At 40.3% G+C, this 26,426-nt stretch overlaps 1 protein-coding gene across 1 annotated transcript in view; it reads left to right on the top strand.

The window, feature by feature from the left end:
* The window catches only part of LOC101161187 (proprotein convertase subtilisin/kexin type 4-like), a 234,265-nt gene that overhangs the window by 42,986 nt on the left and 164,853 nt on the right, over nucleotides 1-26,426 (top strand). The window contains exon 6 of the mRNA XM_020709885.2: nucleotides 2,094-2,199. Within this exon, the coding sequence (XP_020565544.1) occupies nucleotides 2,094-2,199 (106 nt within the window). The remainder of the gene's footprint in view (nucleotides 1-2,093; nucleotides 2,200-26,426) is intronic.

Here is a 26,426-nt window from a genome sequence, read left to right as displayed (position 1 = left end):
GAAACAGACTCTGTGCAAAGACCAGTCACAAGAGGTAGGCTGAAGTTGTCTCAGAAACCAGTACAGCCAGTCAATGATGATGCACTATCTTCCTCAGATTCTGAGGTTGAGGAGGTAACCACCACATTAACCCGTCCAGTAACGTTAGGAGAGTTCTTTAGACAACCGGAGTTGTTATCAAAAGACCGCACTCCTGCCAGCCAAGAGATGCCTACGACCTCATCCAAGGAGAATTTGGATGAAGCTGAGTTATTCCCAGCCACTCCGGACATTTCTGATGTTTGTCTAGGCCCTGACCTTGGGTTAGATGGGGAAGACCAGGGAAGTAGCGACCTTCCAGTGGGAAGAGAGGAGGTGGCTGTAGAACGCTCCAAGAGGCTCAAAAAACCAGTTGTTAGACTTAGTTACGATGTACTAGGTCAACCTTCCAACCAGCCTATGACGATTTTAAGTTGTGGAGTGCTGGTTGGCAGTGGAACTTATGGAGACTCAAGAACTCATCCTTGTAACACCTCGTGGTGCCATCCGATGGCATTGTGTTCCTACTGTGTTAACATCTGTCAGCTTACACTCTAAACTGTGTTTAGGTTAGCTGGACCTAACTGTTTGATGGGGACATCAAACATTTTAGAAGGGGGTGAGTGTAGCCCCGAGAAGAAAAAAGAGGAGGATTAAACAAATTAATTCCATAAATGATCAATATTATTATTAATATTGATATTACAAAGTTACTAAAAGGAATATGTTTGAATAAGTCTAGAAGATGACACAGATTTAACCAGAAGGAAATGGGTTAAGTGTAAATAACAAGGTTATTGTTGTTTATTGAATGATGTTGATTATGGGTTTACTGTAAATAACAATGTTATTGTTGTTTATTGATTTGTTTTGGATTATGTAACCTCATCAGCGTCAGTTCACAGGACTATATCTTATTTTGAAGAAATGCGGAGTGTTCTGTGGAGTGTTCTTTGGTTTTGATTGGACTAAGCTGATTGGCTGAGGAGAGGATCGGAAAAAAGAAGAAAAAAGGTCTGGACGTGGAAGCACGCGGGGAGGTGGAGAAGAAGACGGGAAAAAATAAACTTTCTGCAGGCCAAAGTCAGGAGGAAAACTTGAGAGTGGTTTCCCGTGACAGAAAAGGTGACGGAAAGTTTCCCGTTTTGGAGTTTCTCACTTGAGCGTGAACCGGAGTCCACGGAGCGGAGCTGCAGCGCTGAGGACGTTGGATTTTCCCCGCGACGGACGACAGGTGCTGTGGAAGGGCGGAGCAACGGCTAAAGCTGCACGGAGAACGCAGGAAGGCTTTGCACGGAAGGCTAAGGAAGTCGGTGATTTTTTTTTCAGGCCTGCAACGAGGGTTTTTCCCCCGGGGGTAATAACTGACTGTGTGAATGAGTGAGTGAGTATGGGCCCAGTTTGTTATTTTTCATGACGTGGTGAAGTATTGCAATATCTGTGTTTGAAACAAACTTTTGAAACGAACTTTTAAAACCAGTTTATGAATGTTCAGTTAAGTTGTGAAATTTACATTTACTCAAGGTTCATATTTTTTTTTCCCCGTTTAAGAGGAAGAGTATAAAAACCAGATATATTGACCAATATTTTTGTTTGTTTTGAGGGTCAACTCTTTATTTTATTAAACCTGAAACTGTGTTCAGTTTAAATGGTTGTCTGGTGTCATACTTTTTAGGAAGACGTACTTGTCTACTGTGAGTTCTGTGACGTTGTAACTCTTTAGATTTAAATAGGTAACCCGATTGGGAGCTACCATAGCTCAACGAACCCAATCCCCCCATCACGACTCCGTAGGTTACCATTTTGTTAAAGTATTGCTGAGTGATGGGGCTACACTAATAATCTTTGATTCCAACATGGCAGCAATCACTAAGTTAAAACATTGTGACTGAATGACTTAATTTAGTTGAATCCGAAAGTAAACAATTTTCATGGGTGACGTCCAGTTCTCATAAATAGACAATGGAGCCAACCCCTGCAGCCCTTCAGGGGTTGTAGTTTGTTGAATTTGCAGCCCTTTTTGTAACATTAAATGCTCTGCTAAAATTGAATGCTGTGTATTTTTGTGTGTTTAGTTTGCGCAGGGCGAGTTCAACTTCAGCAGATTTGACCTAAATGTGATGCCAGTTTGGAAGAACAACATTACTGGAAATGGTGTCGTGGTCAGCATCATCGATGATGGTAAGTTTTTCATCCACACACCGATGAACTGCCTGTTGTGAATTTTGTTTTTTGTCATAGATGCTTTAGTCTAATACTTTGAGGTGGGTTTTGCAGCACACTATCCACCTCCCCACTCCTCCAAACATGGCACCAAGATCACTTCCTATCAAACTTGTTTAAGTCCCATCACAGTAAGAGTCACTTTTTCTTTGATTGCCAGAACATCAAGTTACAAGGGAAAAGAGAAAACAGCATCTTATGGGCTCATTCATCAAGGACTAATTGAAGGCTCACTATTCTCAAGTACTGATAGAGTTTGAGTAGATGATGGAGGGTGCTGTTTGTGTGTGTCAAAGTCCTCATGACACACTCTTTGGATAGGTCAAGTGCTTGTGTTCTTGCTTCTCTGTGGAAATGAAAGTTTCTTCTACTGTGTTTGTGTGTACTGTGCGGGTACACAGGGTATTTCATACCTTCAGCATCTAATTGTTATGTAGGCTGCTGCTGCTGCTACTGCTACTGTGGTGATGGACAGGCTGGTCCCTGCCCTGTTGGGTTCACAGTATCTGTGCTTTTTAGTAGTTTCAATGAAATGTTTCTGATGAACCCCGTGACCTTATGAGCTGCTGTGCTTATGGGAATCAATCTGAATGTTTTGAAAATATAACTTCTGTTCTTCTGCTCATGGCTAAACCTGGGTTAGGTTATGCTGTGGTTAGTCTAAGAGATAAACTGGTTGAAGTCAGAGCTAAAGTGTGAGTTATATTGTTCAAATTATTAAAAACCCTTGTGTTACCATGCTATAGATATTCAGTTTGTGCGTGGGTGCGGAGGTGTCTAGGGGTGTTCGATGGGGTGGGTGGGGGTTGTTGTTGGGGTGAAGGGTGGTGTGGAATGAGCAAGCAAGCAATAGAGAGGGAGAAATAAATTAGAGGAAGGATATAGAGGGAAATGTCAGGAGAAGGCAAGAGCAAAAAAGATTCAGAGGGGGTAATTGTATACGTGTAAATTTATGTGGGTGTGCATGCATGAGTGTGTGCACGGGTGAGAGTATTAGACTTGCACCGCTGAATCTCCCCTCCTCCGAGGCTTTTGTACTTTGCTCCACCTCTCTGTATTGATTCCGCTGGGGAAGAACTCTCCCTCTGTCTGTCTCTGTCACTGTCTTCTCTTTTCCCCTTTTTCCTTCCTCCCTTTTTGTTTACTTCCTCTTTTATTTTCATTCCTTTTTTTTCCCCTTTGGTCTTCTTTCCTCCCTTTTCTTCACCCCCTTTTCAGACCGTATGCCTCTCACGGACGAAGAATCATGTACACACTCACCTTTAGCCACCTTCCAATCAATGCTTATTGATTTAAATATCACAATGAAATAATTTTTCTTTCTTTGAGTGAAAGCACTCACGCCTTAAACCTCCTTTAGTGTTGTTCTCCATCTCCATTCTTCAACCCAATCTCTTTGTTTTAGAGGTAATGTAATTGGAGTCTGAAGCCAATCCTTGAAAACCATCAAATCAAATTCAGTGTGCCACTTTCAGTTTATGTGCCTGTGCTGGGGTCTGCTGTGACTCCACTCGCTCGGGCAGTTCTCTCCATGCTGCAGCATTACACATGTAGGAGCTTTTCTTGAATTCCACAGTTCACGGACTTGAGCGTGACAGTTTAAAAGTTCAAATGCCGGTTAAACAGACGCCTCATTAATTAGTTGTGTGTATGCATTGAAATTGGATTTTTACATCTACAGCCGTAATTATTCACCTCCTACTATAAACTAGGGTTATTGACAAAATAAAGAGGGAAAGACAATTGTTAGAACTTGTAGTTGTTAGAAATCAACAACGGGAGTGCCAGCTCCCACCACTTGGCAAATACCACTTTGCCAAGTGGTGAAAGTGAAAGTGATGGCTACTCTGAAGTTCTCAAAAATTTCACTTAGAACCAACTCTGTAAATCTGAAGTATAATTGTGAGGCTGAAACATCCAGTGGTGCCAGAGGCTCATCTTCTCCAGGACGAGTTTCAGATATTTCAATTCAGTCAAACCTGCCTTTCTCCAAAACAACTCTAAACTACCAGGCATGTTTCAGTGTTTTGCTACTTTAAAACATGTCAGCCATGGCACACAGGGTGGTGATTAAGCTATGGTCGGATGTTCTTATGTTAGGTCTTAGTCACATGCACCCGTACAGGATTTGACCTGTGGGTGAATGGGTGCTGCGGGCTTTTGAGTTGTCTGGGCCAATGGTGGGTCATAGGCAGGTGCGACTTCATCTCATGGGGAGAACAGCATTCCTGCAGTTCCATCAGGGCTTGTAAGGTTACCTCAAGGGACGTCGTTAAAACATAACGGACCATGAAATGTAACATGTGATCAGTGTATGGTGAAATATTTGTATATTACATGCACTTATGACGTACAGAAGATGCTGTCGCATGGCGCCCTAACATCACACTCTAGTCGTTAATAAGAGGCACGGAAGGAGCATGCACTTATCACTTGAGCAACACTAATCGGACCCTTGCACAGTGCGCAGGTTTCGAGGAGGTTGAAGAAGTGAAAAATCCCTACGACATGCCTGCATCTCACCTAGTTGACCCTTACCCTTGTGTGTTGTTTAATTGCTCGCTATGACCTGTTGCCTGCAGCATGACAGCAGAAAAACATGCATTAAGAATTTCAATCTGCAGTCTTAAAGAGTGTCCATCTGTGTTCCACTACAGGTTTGCCCATTTTCCACTCACAGACAGCCCGAATCCACCCGAAAGGGCAGTTGTAACTAAGGCATTTGATTCCTACTCTGCCAGTCCATGTGTCCTTGGACAGGACACTGAACCCTACATTGCTACTGGTGGGCGCTAGTGGATGGTAGCTATGCTGCTGTCAGTGTGTGAATGTATGTATGAATGTGAGGATAGAACTGTTCTTTGGGCCTCTAAGAAGGTAGAAAAACACAGAAGAGGTTGACATCACTTAGCTGATCCTTGGGCCTCAAAAAGTCTCAATTTTGCTTAAAGATTTCCTATCTGACAGAACACCTGGAGCTTAATTATAGGTTTACAGTTTTCAGTAGATTCCAATCAACTCTATTCTTTTACTACTTCTTCTACATCAGTGGCTCTCCCTCCTTGCTGTCCTTAATGGACTATGACTGTTATACTGAAAGCGTCTTCACAGGGTCCTCCCATCGTCTGGGCTATGACCAAAATCCTGTCTGACTTGCTCCAGGTGAATTCACTTACTTTGGCGCTGTCTGACTGTTGGTTCAGCAGGAGATATTTTGGCATACACAGCTAGCAAGTTGCACCGTCTGCCAAGAACAAAACGTTTAAACCACTAGCATCCGTAGTCTCAGCACTAAGCTCCACATTTCTAACACCATATAGTTTTCTTGGATCTTGTGTATAACTGTGGGATCTGTAACCTGTCAATAGACATGTGCGAGAGGTAGAACACCTATTTGGAAATAGTTGCTTTCTCAGATGACTTCGTCTTTTAATCCCATCCAGATTGGTAATCTATTCATTTTTATAAAAACAAATTGTGTTTTAAACAGTTTTAAAGGAAAAAAAATCCAAGGAAAAATCCACAAGTAACATGTATCTTCTTATTGTAGAAAAACAAGTTATAAGTTAAATTAGTTGATCAAGATTTTGCTATTCCTCAAACACAACAAAATCAAACAGCAATAAAATATGTACTTTATTATTATGGGTTAATTACGGTGGCCGACAGGGCTCACACTACATACAAATGGAAAAACGCAACGGCATTACCCGAAGCAAGACGAAATTACCCGAAGCACAACGGCATTAAGAGACAGCGCAACGGCATTACCCGAAGCGCGACGAAATTACCCACAGCACGACGACATAACCGCAGCATTAGCATTAAGCTCAGCACAACGGAAATGAGGACTTTTTTTTCCTACCAAAAAAAAAAAAAAAATCAGTTTCAAATTATTCAGCGCTCTTGGGAGCTACATGATATTTGGACAAGATTAGGGTGTTTTCTTACTAGATTACTTACAAATATACGTTTGTCTAAAAAAATAAATTTACTCAGCTCTCCACAGTGACATCTGTATCTAACGCTCTTTGTCTTTTTTTTATTAAGACTTTTAAGTCGTAAATTTACTAGGAAAAAACTCGTAAATTTACAACTTTTTATCTTGTGAATTTATGATTTAAAATCTCCTTTCATTTACAAGAAAAAAGTCATCGATTATGTGGAGCCTTTTGAAGTTTTTTTTTGGATAGGTTTAAAGAAAACAATGAGATTCTGAACCTTTGGCGACTCAAAATCAGATAATTGTCAGTGTAAACCGGTTTTCCGGGGTTCGGTGTCAGTAAAGCGGAGTTTCATATGTAAAATAAGGAGCTCAGAGACACATTTGGGTGTAGACAATCGCTGCAGCCTTTATTTTCCTTTTCATTCACATATCCTGAAGTTCATCTGTCACCTTACGACATGAACCTGTCATCCGAACACCAATGCGGAAGTAAACAGTTTTACATACGCCCCCTCCTCCAGATGAAACGTCCCGTTATAACATATAACAATAAAGAGGAATGAAAATAGTCTGTTATATTAGCATTAGAACGTTGAAAATGCCAGAAAGTGCTCCTCCTCAGACAGAAGTGTCAGACAGACGTAGAGATCTGATCTTTAATGGAGGAAGAAAGGATTCAGGTGGACAGCTGCAGGGATACTGTTGAACCTGCGCGATGACTTCTCTTTTTTTCTTTCTGACTGTGGTCGGAAACGCAAGGGAGATTTTCTCCAGGGCCGAAGACGGATCCTCGTTTGGGGTTCACTTTCCCGTTCGGATCCTCAGCCTCCAGAGCGAGTTAATAAGACAAAATACTTCTTCTGGGGAGGGACAACATCTTTTTATTAAGGTTCTCAGTCTCGATCACACAATATAGACGCAAACTCTCCCGCTCCGCGCTCTCACCCCCCTCTTTCGCCCGTGCTCTCACACATGCACGCGGGGTCTCCAACACACGCACCCACGCACGCAGACACATACACAGCGCGCGCACACTCCATAAAGGCCTGTTCACACCGGGACGAATTTCGCCGGCGATTTTCGCCGACGTTTAACGCCTCGTGACTAAACAAAGGGCACCAACGAGAGTGTGCACACCGACGCGAAAAAACGCCAGGCGTTAAAGCGTCAAAAAAAAAAAAACGCCTCGGGTTCGTTTTTTTTTTTCGACGCGTCGCGTCGAAATCTACTCGACCAATGAGAACGGCGCTTTTGCTCACGTGTCTGGAGCTTCTGAAGTTACAGTAAAACACAACTTGGGGGCGCTCAAACACAAAACTGCCTTGCTGAGCACACATACCAGCGAAGAAGATAGACGCCAAGTAGCGTCTACACAGCCGCGAAGAAATAATGACGGACATTCTAAAACATCCCCGAACCAAGCACCAGTTGGAGCTACTGGTGCTTGAAATATTGATGTTTTCTTTGTTTGATTCTGACAAGCGTGTAAATACTTGCTCTCTTCTTCTGAGTGAAAAGCGACTTTAAGAAGCGTAAAGTTGCGCAGCGCCACCTTGTGTACAGGAGTATTTCTGTTTTACATTAAGCGCCATCTAACGTCAGGGAATGAAATTGCATGTTCACTCCACTCATCGTCAGCAAAAAACGCCTGGGTGTGAACACAAAAAACGTGGCGAAAAACGCTGGCGAAAAACGCCTGGCGAATATTCGTCCCGGTGTGTACGGGCCTTAACTGTCGCCGTCGGCTTCATCGCCTGCAGAGATCCTGCAAACCACCCATCAAAAAATAAAACATTAATAAATCATAAATCAAGCAAATAAACTTCCAGACATTTGGAACGTTATCAATAAACATTCAGCTCACCTGTTCAACTAAGTTTAGTCGGTCTGCTCTGCTGCTTTGCAGCGTTCACTTGTTGCTGCTGCTGCCCTGTATGCTCACTTCCAATTTAATCTCGTAAAAATACAATTTTTTTCTCATAAATTTACGGTTTAAAATTTCATAATTTTACTTTTTTTGGTGGCCCTAAAATTCTGTCGTACCGAATAGTTTGAATCTGCCAGGCTTTTATTTTTCCCCCGGAAAAAAAGTCATTACTTCCGTTGTGCTGAGCTTAATGCTAATGCTGCGGTTATGTCGTCGCGCTTCGGGTAATGCCGTTGCGCTGTCTCTTAATGCCGTTGTGCTTCGGGTAATGCCGTTGCGTTTTTCCATTTGTATGTAGTGTGAGCCCTGTCGGCCACCGTAGTTAATAGTGAAAGTGTTTATTTATTGGAGGCAGTAATATTTGACTTTCCAATGTTGATAGACAGAAAACATAGAAGGAATTTGCATTATAGGGAAAATAATTTTTATTGGAACATTTAAAAAAAATACTGCTTATTATTATTATGTTTGCTTTTTGAACCACTTATTTTGAAATTATCTGAGATAAACAGGGTTCTGTGAAAGCAAAAATAAATGACATCACATAGTGTTACAAGTGCATCGACATGAGCATGTCTCCTTAACTGATCTTCTGTGGATTATGACAGCTGGAAAGGATCACATTTCCTCAGAGGAAATGGTCATGATCATAAGGACGCCCTCACTGATACGACCTCAGGCCATTTTCATGACATATTGCTTCACCAATGATCCAAAGGCATAAAACAGTTGAAAATTTGATTTTAGAGTTTTCTGAGTCATGTTTAGAAAGTAAAAGAAAGGAAACAGGTAGGAAGTCAATACAAAAACAAAAAAATGTCATTCTTCAGAAAATCTAAATAGCATAGTCTCTTGTGTTATTTGAACAAAAAAGTATCAATGCAAAAATCTGGTAAAAGCAAACACAACACACAAATGACTTATTTTCATTTTTTTATTTGGAGACAGTGTTGGTTAAAGTATGGGTTTATAGTTGCATTTGAAAAAGCCCTACACTGTACTGTGTACTGTGGGGCTGCTGTAAAACAAAGCTGTTTTTATGCTGTCATAATATAGGTTCTACCAGTTGATCTAAGAGGTGTGATAAAAGATTTTATGGCTGATTATAAAGGCTGACAGAGATGCTCTAAGAGCCAGAGTGGATTTTTGAAATTCCTCAGGCTGTTTTGTCTTAACGGGGTGTATCTTAACATTATAAGTATTTACCATCTGCTTGTCATATGTGTTACAGTTTTGGGAAACAGGCGTAGAGAAAAGTTGCAGCTTTGTCAAATCAATTGGAATTTCATACTATTGTGAATTTTGTAGATGAGTGTGGTGCTCTCTTTTGCTGTTGCTATTGTTCAACAGCAGGGGCGCTCACACTTTAGCAGCAAATGAGCTACTTCTGAAACAACTAGCGCTAAATATATACAGTCATTAAAACAACATTGTTAATATTTATGCACATAGACTTAATAAGAAAAGAAGATTTTACAGTCAATCAGACAAATATTTTGGAATAAATGGATAACTTGAGATGAATATGTAAGATTGCAACATGATAAAAACGTTGTCATGTATGTTCGTAGTTGTCGTGTATGGTGCGCCGACAACAGAAACATTCCGTGTGTGTTCTGTTCAAGGTTAGTTTTTTAGTGATTGACTTTTGGCCAGTAGAGAAAAAAAAGGCACATTAGCAACTTCATCTATGGTTAGGAGTCTGGCACTGAACGCTCACACTTTTCTGAAGTTTGTAAGGAAGTAAAACTGTGTATCTGCTAGCAGAGCGTGGCATTCTGTTAAGTGTGGGAACACGCATGTGCAGTGACTTATGTATCAGAGGATGTTCAGTCCGTCATTCTGAACTGTATTAAAGTGACGTACTTCGCAGTGAGGATGATAATTGGCTGACAGCAATTGTATATATATATATATATATGTATCAATGCATCGACTGGTCAATCGCTGTCAATATTTTGGGCGCCGCTGGTTTACAATTACTTACAGTATGAAATGGGGTTAGATGAGGATATTCATCACCAAGGTTGTGTCCAAGTTCCTTCACTACTCACTATTTAGTGCACTAGTGCATTCGCCATTTTGTAGAGCTGTTTAAATCTACAGTTCTAAGTCCCTTAGAAATTTTCCAGATGTCTGCAAAAAACAGTGTACATCAATGCTCACTAGATTGTCAAATATATAGCACAATGCATTGCCTTTTGAACAATTTCTGTGTACAAGCTGTGGATTCGTAAATAGTTTTAAAAAAATGTTCGTATTTATTAGGTTTTTACACTTCAGGAAATGAGTGACACAGCCACAATCTAGTTTTTAGATATGTCCAAAATAAGACTTCTGCATCCTCTGCATTTAGATTATTTACTAATACTTATATTTTGCTAATGACTGTTCATTATTCTGTCTTATGGTTGAAGTATCAAACCTGAAATTCCCCACTTCTTACCCTATTGCAGCACCCCCACTTTTGTTTTTATTTATGCTCAAATCTTTTTGGTTGCAGTATTAAGCCTATAGGGTTAGAGCTGGTAACTCTGTATTTAAACAAATGTAGTCTCAGTGTGTCACAGGATCTTTTCATCAGTGAATGTGAACAAGTTTCTTTAAAGCAAACTCCTGGCTATAGAGCAGAAAGTGTCAGAGCTCTGTGTGTGTGCGTGTGTGTATGTGTGTGTGTGTGGTGGAAATGACACTGGCCAGCCACGTAAAAGTGTGTCTGACAGAAGGAGCGACGGAGTCAGCGCTTTTCCCCTCCCTCCTCACCCCCCCGCTGTTCAATCCATCCAACTGCTGTCACCACAGGGGAGCAGACAATCTATCAAGGCATCGGGATGCATTCTCCTCACCTGCGCCGTGCCTTTAATGAACAGCCAACATGATCCCGGCTGACAAGCAGGAAATGGATGTAATAAAGATTGTTTCTGCATGCTCTTTGCATCCCTGATAAATCACCTCACTGTGCAACAGATACAGGAGCCACATGGAAATTTGATTTCACACAGCAAGGGGGAGGAAGAAGAGAGCAGTAGGTGGAATGAGGAAGCTGCTCGTGGCGGGGTCACTCTATTTTGTTCCTCTTTTGCTCCAATGGAACATTGGAGCAAGGTGTGTGGGGGTTCACTGGCCATGGCTGTTTTTATTCTATTATGTTTGGGATTATACTTATTCCGTCGACAAGGTGTTTAGGCTAAAATTGAGCATATTAATCCATAAATGCTAACTGAGTAGTCTGTCCAGATGCTCAAAGATTTAAGGCAGACTGACCATCCAGGTGTCTTTCTTTGAGTACATTTATCCAATCATCCATTTATCAATGTGTCAATGGAAGTTAAAACCAAGGACAGTTAGCTAAACAAGCTAGATTAGGGCGGCCATGGTGCAGCGGTGGGGCAGTTGACCCATGATCGTAATATTGCAGGTTCCATTCCCGCCTTACATGCCCATGTGTCAAAGTTTCCTTGGGCAAGACACTGAACCCCACCTTGCCTCTGGTGGAGCCACCACCAGTGTGTGAATGTGTGAATGGGACTGTGACTGTAAAGCGCTTTGGGCCTTTGAAGAAGGTAGAAGAGTGCAATATAAGTATACGTCATTTACCATTTTGGAATGACCCTCAGTTAAAAATTGTTATTTTTGCAGGTGTAACAATTGATTTTAACAACGATTTGATTGACATCATAAAATAGTGGTTGCTGATAGAATTGAATCAGATTCACTGATCACTCAGTGATCAATCCAGGACATCTTCATCCAAAAATTCTACCAGTGTGACTTCGAGATAAACACCTGGGTGCTGAACGGCACAGGTGAAGTTTTCCAGATTCCCTGGAAAGTGTAAATTAAAGATGTTGTCTGCTGTGATGCGCTTGGTCGTTTTTACTCTGAAGTAAAATAAATTTACCGTACCTCAACCTAAATGAAATTTTCCAATGTCAACACAATCGATTTATTTCAATTTGAAATTATTTTATAATGGTATAGGCCAAATCGATTAACAACTCGCCTCAGATACACCGATCTGGTTAGATTGTAGAAATATAAATCTATTCATCAATTAATTTCATTAATTGTTACACCCCTACTTACAGTATTTTATTATGATGTTCTGAGTTAGGTTGTCGAGAAAAAGAAGAACACACAAGTCAACTATGGCCTATTCTGGCCACAAAACAACACCCCAGAAGCTTGCTGCTTTGCAAATCTAAATTGTCTTCTTTTTGCAGGTCCTTAGCAGGAATCATGCTAACTCAATTATAAGATGCTACTCCGAAGATTTGTCAGTTTCTCATGTTTTAGTGTGTGGTCTTCTGTTGATGTTGTGTTCATGCACACCTGAATGACAAGTGTTCTGCTTAAACAGAGTTGCTGGTTCTTCCAGTTGATTACTTATTGTACTTGGTCATAAATATGTAGACAGGCCTGCATTTTCATAAAAAACCCCCAACATTTTCATAGTCAGATAGTGCTGCATGAAATAGTCAGAATGTAATCAGATGAACAGTTTACTGTAAACGAAATAAAAAGCAAACTCCAAACCATAAAGCAAAAAGCTGATCTGAGTGGGTGGAAAGTTGATCTAATTAGAGCTGCGATGTCAACAGAAAGTGTCAAACTGAACATTGGAAAGAAGTTGGTTGTAAGCAAAGACTGTCGATCTTTAGAATGAGACATATTTGTGCATTCAAAATAGACAGGAGTAGAAGACTATCCAAACTGTGGTAATAACATGAACAGGAAAAAAACAGATGTACACATGGGGGCACCTGCAGGCGAGCTGTAAAACACTGGATTAGACACATTTTTACATTTAAACTCAGAATCATTCACACACATGTCCCACTGTCAAGACTGTAGCGGTCCTCTCACAAAACAGGCATTTATACTGTAGAGCACAGGCTGAGCGAGAGAAATGAAGGGCTGGGGAAAGGAAAAGGGAAAAATTATTAGAGTTGGAGAAAAATAATAGTGGGGGAACGAGAGAAATACATGGGGAATGGAATATGGAAGAATAAAGAGAAAGGGAGATTGAGATAGGAAAAGGCTGGTGGGGGAGAGTCAGATAGGGAGTGAGGAGGGGGCATGCAGATATGGGGGTAGGTGGGTAATTTATGATTTAATCTAATGCAGTCTGGACCTGCTGTAAGTCACACAGACCTCAGCTGGGAAATCGAGAGAGAGACATTAACCTTTCCTTGAAGCAGGCGCAGAGCGTTTTTTATCTGACCACTGTGCACCTTTGTAAAAATGGATCTCACTCCTCTTCCTCCTTGATTTTACGAGTTTGTGTTTTTGTGTGTATTACCAAAATGTACATTGTAGTTGAAATTACATGTGGATCCAACAATTCAGTCAATACTTGTTATCCTATTTCAGAAAAAATTTAAATAAAATAAAAAAGTGCATTTCTTTTTCAGTAAGAACCTGCTTGTCCTTTCATTGGTTTGTGTTTACAAACATCAAAACTGACCAGTAAAATATTGAAAATCCAACTTTAATAGACTAAAGCCAGAATAAAAGCCATTATAAGACCACACGCAGCCAACTCAACCTGAATTACTCACACTATGTAAAAAGGGGAGTATATAATTTTGCATTACCCGATTGCCTGCTTTGCACACACTCATCCTGTTTCTCTCTATGTGGTTTCTGTTAGTGTACCAGAGAGGCCTCCCTTAAGAATAAATTGTTGCCATGAGCAAAGCCGGTGGCAGTTTAGGCTGTTTTTTTTTCTATTTAATTGTAGCTAGATTTTCTGAACTCAAAATTTATATCAGAAATTGTAAAAGTGTGCCATTGTGGGTTTTGATGTTGCTTTTCTAAGCAAGAAAATGTCTGTGCCTGATGATGCAACCAACCTAGACTGAATCAATCTAAAAACGCTCTGATAATCATTATCAATTGGCAGCTGTTGTCCTTTTTAGTGAGGTATTTTCTTTAAGAAATATTGGTAATTATGATAAATGACTTTACTTACAATTTCAAATTCACTACCATTCAACAAAACATGCTCCCAAACTACACCTACCTTTAAATAGGAGTCGTAAACCAGTGTTTTTCAACCTTTTTTGAGCCAAGGCATACTTTATCCTTGACAAAAATCCAGCAACACACCAGCATCCAAACATTAAAAAAGGAGGAACTCTATTGTCAGTATTTCTCTATTGTCAATATTTTTTCTAAAAGATGTAATAAATGTTAAGTTCGCTTTTAGCTGTAATTTTCAACTAAATTATTTGACATTTTACCCTGGTAGTTGTTTTCCCTTCAGTTTATTAACATGCAGTTTTATCTAACCTTACAAAAAAAAAACAAATATAACATACATCACATGCAGCTGTTCCCCAAACGTTTTATTCACAAAGATGTTTACTTTTAGATGCACTTTAAGTTCATGTATTTTATCACTGGTCATTTATTTTGAAAGCAGATTATGTCTTAAATAACTTAAAGGAAAGTTCCACGGTACCTGATTTTATTTTTTCTGGGAGAATTTTTTTTTTTTTACACCACATTTGCAATAAATGGTGTAATTTATTTTTAACAAAGACACTATAATTTGTTCACAGAATTAATATCTGATTTACATTTATTTTTTGAATAATGCGATAGCTATGGCTTTGTTTTTTAAAAGTTATTACCAATGTGCCTGGCAGCTACTTGACTTATTGATTTTTTTATCCTGTTTACAGCAATTTTGTACTAAATAATGGCTGCTGTTCATGTTCACTATTGTTTAAATTGAATTTTACAGATTTTTCCAAATGAAAATTGTCATTGTTTGTCAAAGACAGAGTATTACTAATTTCAGCAACACAAAAGTCTGTTATTCATTACACCATATAGGACACAAATTGTTCAATATCACTGTGTTTAAAAATAAATAGGTAAATATTCTCTGCAAAACAGTTTTTCAAGTTCTTCTTTCTTAACGTTTGATATATCGTGAGTTGTTGGAGACGATATATATCGATTATCTCATTATCGCCATATCGTCATAGTATCGTTATCGTGAGCAATGTATTGCAAGGTACCCAGTGATTCCCAGCCGTAAATCCATAGTTATTTTACTTACATTGAAATTATTTCAATTAAGTAGGTGTAACTTTGGTGCTGCTGTTAGATTGGCGGCGTGAGGAATTGTGGGATACCATTCCCTTAGCCTGTCTGGACGGATTTGGGTTTTAAGTGTGGGTTTTTGACCAAATGTGTTAATGATTAATGAAATCCGCGATCCATAGAGAATGTCTTTATGTACTTGCTGTGCACGTGCATTAACCCAGGGTCACCAAGTCGAGCGTAATTACCCTAACTCATATCAGGTCTTTTGGAACCGATATACCCAGAGTAAGCAAGTTCAGGCGGATTTCAGCCAGAGTTTAGGTTAAAGTCAGAGTAGTTTAAACATGCTTTCTGGAAAAACCCCCAGGTGTGCTGCATCTCCGCCCCGTTGGTTGAAAAGCATTGCTCAGCATACACTGCCGTGTCATCCTAAATATAACCCTAAGAATAAGTATAAGATTCATGCTTGAATAGGTTCCTCTGTTGTTGGACAAGTCCTACCAAATCTGGGCATCCTAACAGTGACAGCAGTTTGTTTGTCTTCCCTTTTCATCCAGTTATTTTTGTGACAAAAAGGGGCAAATTACTGGCAAGGTTGGAATTCACTGGCAATTTTAGACAGATCTTTTGTTTTGAAAGAAACTTAGCTGTATGACTGCTTAGTGGTCTGTTCTGACGTTTCACTATGAGAAGGATTTTGGTTGTGGTACTTTCTTCCTGTCCAATGATGGTCAAGAGAAATTCTACCTCTCTTGACCTGAAATGCATGGGTTAACATAATATAAACAAAACCAGTCAACAATACTGGAGAACTGAGGAAAAAAAGTGTCTTACAATTTCTGTTTTTGTGTGATTTCCTATCTATGTGGGCCTCAAAAAACACCTTACAATTTAAATTAAAAAAAAAGTCTTATTTTAATTTCACAACATGTCCATTGTAGAGGACAACAGGACACTGTTTCTGTGAAAATAGAACTCAATTAGGAAAATCAGAAGAAAGGAGCAGATAAAATCTTTAGAGTGATATTCACCCAAAAAACATTACATTTTATTCTAAAACAATAAAATTCTGTTTCACTCTTTTATTACTTGTTGGACCATCTGCTACAGAGGAAGATCGACCAGTAAATTGAGAGCTTTGCCTTTGGACTCAGCTCTATTTTCACCACAACGGACTGGTACAGCAACCGCATAACTACAGACGTCGCTCGGATCTGCCTGTCAATCTCACGCTCCACTGTTCCCTCACTCATGAACAAGACCCCAAGATATTTTAACTCCTCCACCTGGGCCAGGGACACTTCACCCACATAGAGATGGCAAACTACCTTTCTCCGGTTGAGAACTATGGTCTCAGAATTAGCTGTGCTGCCCAGCCGCAAACTGCCCTGATGTACGTTGGAGGTCCCAGCTTGATGACCCCAACAGGACATCATCATCTGCAAAGAGCATAGATGATATGCTGTGGTCCCTGAACCAGACCCCTTCTGGCCCCTGGCTGCACCTAGAAATTCTGTCCATTAAAAACAATGAACAGAACCGGTGATAAAGGGCAGCCCTGCCGGGGTCCAACATGCACCGGGAACAAGTCTGACTTACTGCTGGCTATGCAAACCAATCTTTTGCTCTGGTCATGCAGAGACTGGACACCCCTAAGTAAGGCTCCCCGGACCCCATACTCCCAGAACACCCTCCACAGCCTTCCAACGCCTTCTCCAAATTCACAAAACACATATGGACTGGACGAGCAAACTCCCACAAACCCTCCAGCACCCTAAAGAGGGTGTAGAGCTGGTCCACTGTTCCACGACCAAAACGGAAACCAAACTGTTGTTCCTAGATCTGAGGTTCAACTATCGGACAGACTCTCTTCTCCAGTACCCTGGCATAGACTTTCCCAGGGAGGCTGAGGAGTGTGATTCCCTGGTAGTTGGATAACAACTAGAACAAAAACAGATCTTCGAAAATGTTGTTATCAATGTACTGAGAAGTACTGGATTGGACTCCAGTATTCACAAACTTTGGGGTCATCTTTATAGGCAGTGTGACCTGGTAGCACAGGTATAAACATGTTATGATGGTTGTTTAAAAAACACACAAAAAAAATCAGGTTAATAAAAGAATAACAGTTTTTTTTTTTACATTTGTACATTGTACATATTCTACAGTGTTCTAACATTGTCATAAAATGTAAGACATTAATCTGAAACTAAATAAAACATACAAGTTAGTCCTGGCCCACAGAGCACGACGACTTTGCTGCCCCTTATCTGACTCATCTGATTCTCCTGAATCATCATCTTCATCTTCCTCATCACCTATCACAGACTGAATCTCATCCTCCTCATCTTTTTCATCTTCCGAAAGCTCCAAATCTGAATCTCCCTCAACTATCTGGTATAGAATCCTCTCTGCTTCACTTTTGGAATTGGTATCTCTTAATTCCTTAGAAATATACATGTAAACAAAATGTCCATTATAGAGGACCTAAATGATGGGCCGGGTCTCAGGAGTTTAAGAAAGTCCCACTCCAATCCTCTTTTGGTCAATTTTTGAAGACCGTTCCCAGTGGTCTAATTATGATTTTGTCTGGTTTTTTTTTAGCCAAAAGTAAGAAAACCTGGACTTGGACGTAGTTTCTGCAGAGAGGCAAGAGTTCATTCGAAATTCACTTCTGAGTTGTGGGTGGGACTGGTGCAACAAAAATGGCAAAATTACTCTTTTTCAAGAGTAATTTTTCAACTGCTGCTGATTCACAACAATTCATTAAAGTAATACTCCGAAATGCAATTCTGAGCTTAATTTTCTTTATAGATGCCCTCTATCACCAGAAAAAATGCTAAAAGAACATGTTAAAAACACCATAAACACCATTTTTATTGGAATGGGTCTTTAATGTCAGGTAAATTGTATAATACCACATGGATCAATTGTTCTAACTCTTAACTTGACCTGTGTTTTAGTTTACATGAATGAAGTTCAAACCACAGGGCCAGTAGAGCATTCAGAGGACGCGCTAAACGGCATAACTCTAAACAGTATTGCCCACTTTGTGCTAAAAAACAAGGAAGCCAAAGTTTCTTGAAACTTCTAGAAACCAGGAGGAAACTGAAGCCTCATTTCTGGGTCAGACCAGTGAACTGAGGTGCAACTTTTTCAGTCTGTATTAGTCAAATCTTTCTCCAAAGTACCATTATGCTGGATAAATATTGGTTTTGCGTTGGCCCCTGTAATGGCACTGTGTGCAGGCGGTGGGGCCGGTAAGTGTCTAAGTGACGTTGTCTGTCATGCCTTTGGCAGGCTGGCGTGGGAGTCGTTGGCACATTGTGGGGTCTCTCCAAAGCTCATTTAAATTTGTTCGACCCGAATCACGCTGCTACACTCAGTGACTACACACTTCCACACTCCACTCACACACTACTCCCACTACCTGTTTTGGCGCCGGCGCTCTCATTTGCATGAAATAAGATGGAAATGCAGCCCTTATTTATGCCAACAGAAATGGAGTGTGTTATTAAGGGCACTATTGTGCAAAAGAGACGGCGGCGGAGAGAATACATTACAGAGGCTATTTCTGGAGTGGCTGGAGTCACACAGAGGGTAATGCTTTACAGGTCTCTGATGACTTCTACAGTCTGGGCACCAACATGGATGCTATGCGTCTATGTTTATATGCATTTAGCATGTGAGCGTCTGCATGGCTGTTTGTGTGTAATGCCTGTGCTTGACTGCCGTTGGAGGCTTGTGTTTACCTGTTTGTGTGGCTGTCTGTTTGCTCACACCTGGGGAGGTTCATTGTTGAAGGTGATCATTTGTGGTTTGCTCAACGGATAGGTTTCCTGTGATTGACAGACCCTCATTCGGACGGGCATCATTGTAAGTCTGGTTGTGTTGTTTTAGGCTACACTGGAGGGAGGGAGATCTCCATTTCTGTCAGTCAGGCATAAACACAGAGTGCTCGGTGGGTCATTTTGTTTTTGTAACCGGCTGGAATAGGCATAATATAAAAGTCTTGAGAGAACCATAGTCTTCCATTTATTTCTGTAGTAAAAGTTTCTGTCTATGAAGAGTCTTAAAGGTTTAGGAAAACTAAAAACAACCATCCTCTAACTGTTCTTTAAGATGGCATTTTTTTTTGGGGGGGTTCAAAAACAAAAGATTAAAACATTTCAACTTTTTTGTTTTTAAATACAAGTTTTACAAGCTTTATTATGAAGTAAAAGTTTATTTTTTCTGTAAAACTCTTCTGTGGACCCCTTCAAATTTTTTTTGGTTCTGGTTAGAATATCAATTAGTGCAATTTTAAAATCATTACAATCATTTCCAAATTTTATTCAGTGATATCTCAGTCACCTATTCTGCAAGCTGTCATACTCAAAAAAAATAAGAGATATTTCTATTGATGTATTGTAACTCACTGTGTTTGAAGGAATGTGGCGCTACATGCCATGAACATAAAGCATGGGGGTGGAAACATCAGGTTTTGGGGCTGCTTTTCTGCAAAGGGGACAGTACTACTGGTGAGATAAACCTCCTACCATCAGTGAGAGCAGTAGTTTTGCTAAAAATGAAACATGGCTGGATCTTCTATCATGGTAATAATCCTAAACACATCGCCTGGTGAATGAAGTAGAGGCTATGTAAAAAGTAGCACATTCCTGGACCTCAATTTAATAGAGAATGTGTGGAAGGAGATGAAAGTCTGTGTTGTCCAACAGACCCCCAAAACATCACAGCTCTTGAGAAGGTCTCTATAGAAGAATGGAACAAAATTTTAGCTTTAGTGCAAACCTGCCGAATACCTGCAGGAAAGCTTGGACCTCTGTCATTAACAACAGGGTTACATTACAAAGTATTGATGTAAACTTAGGTTATTGACCTATTTATTATAAAATTCTATTTGAATCAAATAATGTGATTCCCTGGATTCTTTTTTTACATTCTGTCTCTTACAGCAGAAGTTTAAACATTGAAGACCAAACTCATCTTTTTAAGTGGAATAACTTTCAAAATCTGTGACTGGCAAATACTTATTTTGCCCACGGTATGTTTTATAAAAGTTGTATTGGAGAGAAGGTCCACATTCAGTCTATGTTTCTGTGCATTAATAATTATAATCAATAATAATAATTAATACTTTATTTATCCCACGATGGGACATTTTCCTTTCGCATTTAACCCATCACCTTGGGGGGCAGTGAACTGCAGCTGAACCGCGCTCGGGAGGCAGTAGCGTTAACGGTCATGCCCAAGGACCCCCACTGGGTGATGTTAATTGCTCACCTTTGATATGGTAATTGCCCCCAGTACCATTGTTTATTTCCCTCCGGGAATCGAACCCTGGATTCCTGCGTACCAACCAAGCTACCCAGCCGCCTTATGTGGCTCATATAAAACCATTCATGTGACTTGTCACATTTAGATATTTTAATGTCAGAATATGTCGAGGACTTGACGAATTCCTACATGTTAACTAACAGACCCGTTATTATTGTGAGTGTATTTACTGACTGACACTAGCATTAAGTTTTTTAAACAATTTTTTACATAACTATTGTCCAAGGTGAAGACATGTAAAGGCCTGTTCACACCGGGACGAATTTCGCCGGCGATTTTCGCCGACGTTTAACGCCTCGTGACTAAACAAAGGGCACCAACGAGAGTGTGCACACCGACGCGAAAAAACGCCACGCGTTAAAGCGTCAAAATCTACTCGACCGATGAGAACGGCGCTTTTGCTCACGTGTCTGGAGCTTCTGAAGTTACAGTAAAACACAACTTGGGGGCGCTCAAACACAAAACTGCCTTGCTGAGCACACATACCAGCGAAGAAGATAGACGCCAAGTAGCGTCTACACAGCCGCGAAGCAATAATGACGGACATTCTAAAACATCCCCGAACCAAGCACCAGTTGGAGCTACTGGTGCTTGAAATATTCATGTTTTCTTTGTTTGATTCTGACAAGCGTGTAAATACTTGCTCTCTTCTTCTGAGTGAAAAGCAACTTTAAGAAGCGTAAAGTTGCGCAGCGCCACCTTGTGTACAGGAGTATTTCTGTTTTACATTAAGCGCCATCTAACGTCAGGGAATGAAATTGCATGTTCACTCCACTCATCGTCAGCGAAAATCGCCTGGGTGTGAACACAAAAAACGTGGCGAAAAACGCTGGCGAAAAACGCCTGGCGAATATTCGTCCCGGTGTGTACGGGCCTTAAGAAATCAAACCCAAGATATCTGTGTTAAATGTGAAGTAAGAAGAGTCAAGCACCAGAGTTAACAAACTCTCAGCTGGAGGCATTTTGTGCCTAAAAGCGCCACTGATGTTAAAACTATAAATCCTAATGAACAAAAAATCAATACTGATTATATTAGAGGCTTTTCTATATAATCTCCCTCTCTGATTTCATAAATTAAGACTGTTTTTTCTTTGGTATATTTTCTGTATATTTACAACATTCTATTATTAGTCAGTAAATGTAACACAAATATGTATTATATATATTTTAGTGGAGTCTATTTTACATATTGGAACACTCTCAACCTCCTGTCACACTTTATTAACCCCAGCGGACAGATACGCCTTTTTCTGACCTCACTTACCTTTTACATTCAGCCCAAACTTGAACCAGCTCCAACACCAACCACTGAAGCCCCGGGTTACCAATGACCTTCACCCTATCAGGTTTGCCATTTCCAGGCTTCTTCACTTAAGGCTAAACATGGTGAGGGGCTGCTCAGCTGACACAGCCAAGATCACAAAGGAAGACTGCAAAAACACAGAAAACAGTCAAATCTATCAAATAAAATTATAAATGTTTCCTTTGCTCTATGAATCTGGCTGCTTGATTTTCCTGCAAAGAGTTACAGCGTTGTATGTGAAGCCAAGCAATCCAGATTGTTTTGAGAACGGATGTCTTGCTTTTTGCTTTTCCGGTTTAATTTCTTTTTTTTTTTTTTTAAGCATTTCAGCGTGATTACCATCATGATAGTCGCAGCTTTGCAGCACATCTCATCTGTCCTTGTGGCATTTGTGAACATTAGAATAAGAGGAAAAACATAATACGTCGTCCATAAACTGGAAAACCCCGTCTCCTAGGGCTAAATTGGTGTAAATAGCATTGTTCATCTGTCCGTCAAAGATGTATGGAATGTTGTTTCACTGATGGCTTCGGTGAATGCTTCAGCCAGTCAGCCGTATAGATCAGCCCCAACTCTGTGGCTAACCACTGGGCTGTGTAACTACTGCATTTGTCATACAATGTGTGGTTATGTTGGTGTGTGTAACCTGTGGGTTTGTCTGCTTACTCATAAGCATTTAGGAGATGAAAACAAAACAGTGGGAGGGAGGAGAGCCAGCAAAAAAAGAGCAGATGGAGGAAATGGAAAGGAAAGAGTAAAAAATACAGATGAAAGAAGTTAATGTTAAGGCCACTGTGGTCCCATAACTTCTCTATCCAAGCAGAGGCCAAAATGGGGTCAAGCTCTATTGATTTCCTTCCAGGCTCTGTAGCAGTATTTCTTACTACTAATAGCGACTGCAGGTCTTTAGCAGCTTTATATGTCATTTCTTATAACACCACAGTGTGAGACTATTTCAGGATCTGTATTTCATATCCCACTGATGGCAGAGCTAACCACAGATAAGAAAAAGAAATGTAATATACTAAACAAAAGATAACTGATTTGAATGCACAATTTATTTTGCATCTGTTTATCTTGGTGTATTTGTCACATGCTTGCAGAGCTGTGTGTGTTTTCTCTGTTTGTTTGATTGGGTAAAAGCTTATCATTTTGTATGTTCTCTGCACAGGAAATGTGTGTGTATATGTGTGTGTGCACCTGTATCTGTGTTTTCTTGGTGTGCAATGATGGATCGCAGCAGTTCTCTGTTTACCTAGCCTCATGATTTCCTGTGCGTGCATGTAACAAGTGGAGTTTGGCAGGATTAATGAGCACACAGCTTGCTGAATGGGTGTTTGGCTCCATAAAGCACTCTATCATGGCCTGATGCTGCTACCATATCACCGATGCACACACACACAAACACACACACCCAATACCACCATGCAACCAACAACTCACTACTTACCCCTGCTCTTAATTACACATGCTTAGCCAAGTCCCATTAAGCACCCCCCCCCCCCACACACTACCCATGCTAAACAATGTTAAACATTCACATTTCTCATATAGCTTTGTGTTTAAATCTAGTGTCTGCTCTGCTGTGTGTGGGAGGAAAACTGCTCTGCTATGTTTGCCCTTAAGATGCACTCAAGGAGGAACCCAGTTCAAAGTTTTTGTGCAAATGCAGTTAACAACAGAAAGCTCTCCAAGTTGAAAAAAAATTAATCAGCTATAAGTTTGGTTTTAAGATGTGCTCAAAATCTGACAAAAAGGAAGAGGAAAATTAATTGCAGGGCCAGGATTATCTGTTGTGTTTTTGCCAATGGGATGTGTCACTGGTTTCATGTTTTTATTGTTGCTGTGGTTGTTAGCATTTAGACTTTAAAAGTTAGTTTTTTGGATGTGATCTGTAACAAAAACCCAGTTGTGTGACCATGACTAATTTATTAAGTTTGTTTACAAATTTTTCTGTTGGGAGAATGTAATTTCAAAGAATTCTGCATCCTTCTCTTTGTCACGAACATTAAAAAGAAAGAGCTTGAATTTGTCTGGATGCTAGAACACGTCACAGGAGAACACTCTTCCAGAGAAAAACTTTATGGTGTTTTGAGAAAAGGAAATTTATTGCAGGATGGACCCTGACTAGACTCTCTTTATTTCTTTTTGTTTTTATTGTTTGCTTTCTTTACATAAAATGAGTAAAGTATTGCAGCTATATATGACTTATTTCTAAAACATCACAATGATAGGAACAGACAAAGGGCTCTGTAATGTCAGATTTTTTTCATACTTTGTATTTTATTATATGCTTTTACACTGCAAAAACATAAAAATAAGTAACAATCAATAAGTCACAATTGCAATAGAAATGTCTTTAAATACGCAAAACATCTGCCAATGGGTTAAGAAAAATGGTCTTACCGAAATATTTACTTAAAAGGAAATTATTTGCCACTGAAAAACCTTCTTAAGATTATTTTTCTTGCAAGACAGAATAGAAGAAATTCTTTCTTGAAACAAGGATCGTTTTATATTCTTAAGATTCAGTTGTTGCTGTGTGAACATTGGTTCTTCTTCCTACATACTATTTTTAATTTAAAAATTTTACTTTAGTTGAGGCTGAGATTTCAGCTGAAAAGTGGGGTTGAGTGCAAAGAGGGACAGAAGGATAGAGAAAAACTGAAAACCCTTAATTGCTGCATTTTTCATCTCCATCTTTTGTTTTATGGTGGCTGAGGGCCGGCAAGTGACTCTGGCTGTGATTCATTGACGTAAGGGAGGCCTGTGAGCAGCCACATCCCTCATCAGCACCCAGCCGCCCGCATACCAAAAGCACCCACACAATTACCGTGATGAATATGACTTATTTTCCTTGTTTTGGGCTCTTTTTTTCCGTTTTTGACATTGTTACTGTCACGTGTTTTTTTTTTTTTTTTTTTGGGAAACCTGGTGATGCTTGATGCATCTGCTGAGCTGTCAGGAAGAAACAATTTACCATTTCAAGTTTGTCCCTTCCTCTGCACCTTTCTCTTATGAGACTTGAGCCCACTGGGACACAAGAGAATAGATACAGACAGATAGGCAAGCCTGAAAAAAAAGGAAGGGTGGATCCAGATAAGGAAGAGATAAATATAGGAAGGGGAGACGAGGACTGTGTTCATAAATGCTGTTAGGAGGTATAAGGAGTGGAGGATATCAGAATGGAAATGGGGAGTGGAGTCAAAAGGAACAGAGGGGTATGGGGAGTCAGGAGAAGATAGAAAGAGATGACATGTGTAAGAGAGACATGTCTGAGAGAGACAGAAGATGAAGAGGAGGTGGATAGAAAAGAGGAAAGGTGGAGGATAGATAGTGGGAGGATGAGCAGGCTAAGCAGAAAGAGATAGCATTATAAGGCAAGAAAAGAGTTAAGAGGTGGAGGTAACCACAAAATCACAGAGCAGTAAGAAGGAGTGAAATATCAGGAGTGTACCTCCTAAATACTTCATATCTTTTCTTGTAAAGAATAATCTAACAATAGAACAACAATCCTTTCCTACACTCACACCTTTTTGTTTTTGTTTTATTAATACTACATTCTTGCAGAAAACACACTGAATCACAGCCATTTCTGAAAAAATTAGGAACTTTCCTAATTTACTATATGTTATTCTTTGCAAAATATGAACATGTATTTGTCTTTGCATGAGCACTGTCAGATTTACGTTGCACATGGGTCATGGTTATTTGCAAGCACTGCTTTACTCAGATTATATGCAAAAACAATATGCAAAACAGTAAATACATTGGACAGTAGACACACAGTAGAAATGTAAACATGCTTGGTCCTCTTAGCCAGAATGAGGGCTGTGAAATATGTAGATGGTGTTTTGGGAAATCCCCCATTACACATATTTTTCTGCTGATTTTATGATTGTCGATTAGATAATAAAGTTTAATGAATAAAATAGTTTCCCCACCTTGTAGTTTGTAAACTTTAATCTGAACTTTTTAGGCAACCTGGAAAAAACAGGAAGCAAGAAGCTTCCTGGCTTCACTAGAAAAGTACTTAAATTTGTTTTAACCTACTTTTGTACTACTGTCCTGGTGTATAGCCCACAGATTGGTGAAGAAGTGGTCGTTTGCCAGCTTGTAATTAAAGTGTTTTGTATTTTCCCCCAAAATGTTAATTTAAAACTGCCACCTTAACATGTTGGAGGGGCTTGAAAGCTCGAGTGATCCCAGGAGCTAAGCTTTTAGACTTTTACCCCCGGCAGGGTCTCCGATGGCAGACAGGTCCTGGGTCAGACAAAGAGCAATTCAGAACCCCACGCAGGGAGAGGGATCCCTGAGCTCTCTGGCAAGGCCAGAAACCGGGGATCACATCACACCTGAGTCGGGGGTGTCCGTGTCCCTGAGGAGTGGGTTCTGGTCCTTGCCACCGGGTGCTGGGCCTCGCCAAATTTCCAACTGGGGCCGAGCCTGGGTCGGGCCATGTTTACAACAACCCTCGTGGGCCCCCCTTGAACCCGGGGTGCCCCCCTCCTGGGTGGGGGCGGCTGGCCCCTGCCTGGAGCGCGGAGCGGGTCTCCCTTGGGAGGTCCTGGCTCGTACCTGGGGTTGGGGCGGATGCCCAGACCTCCTGGGTG

This window comes from Oryzias latipes, chromosome 16 (genome assembly GCF_002234675.1).
Source record: "Oryzias latipes chromosome 16, ASM223467v1".
Lineage (NCBI taxonomy): Eukaryota > Metazoa > Chordata > Actinopteri > Beloniformes > Adrianichthyidae > Oryzias > Oryzias latipes.
Note: the sequence above shows the minus strand (reverse complement) of the source record. Positions and strands in the feature narration are given on the sequence as shown.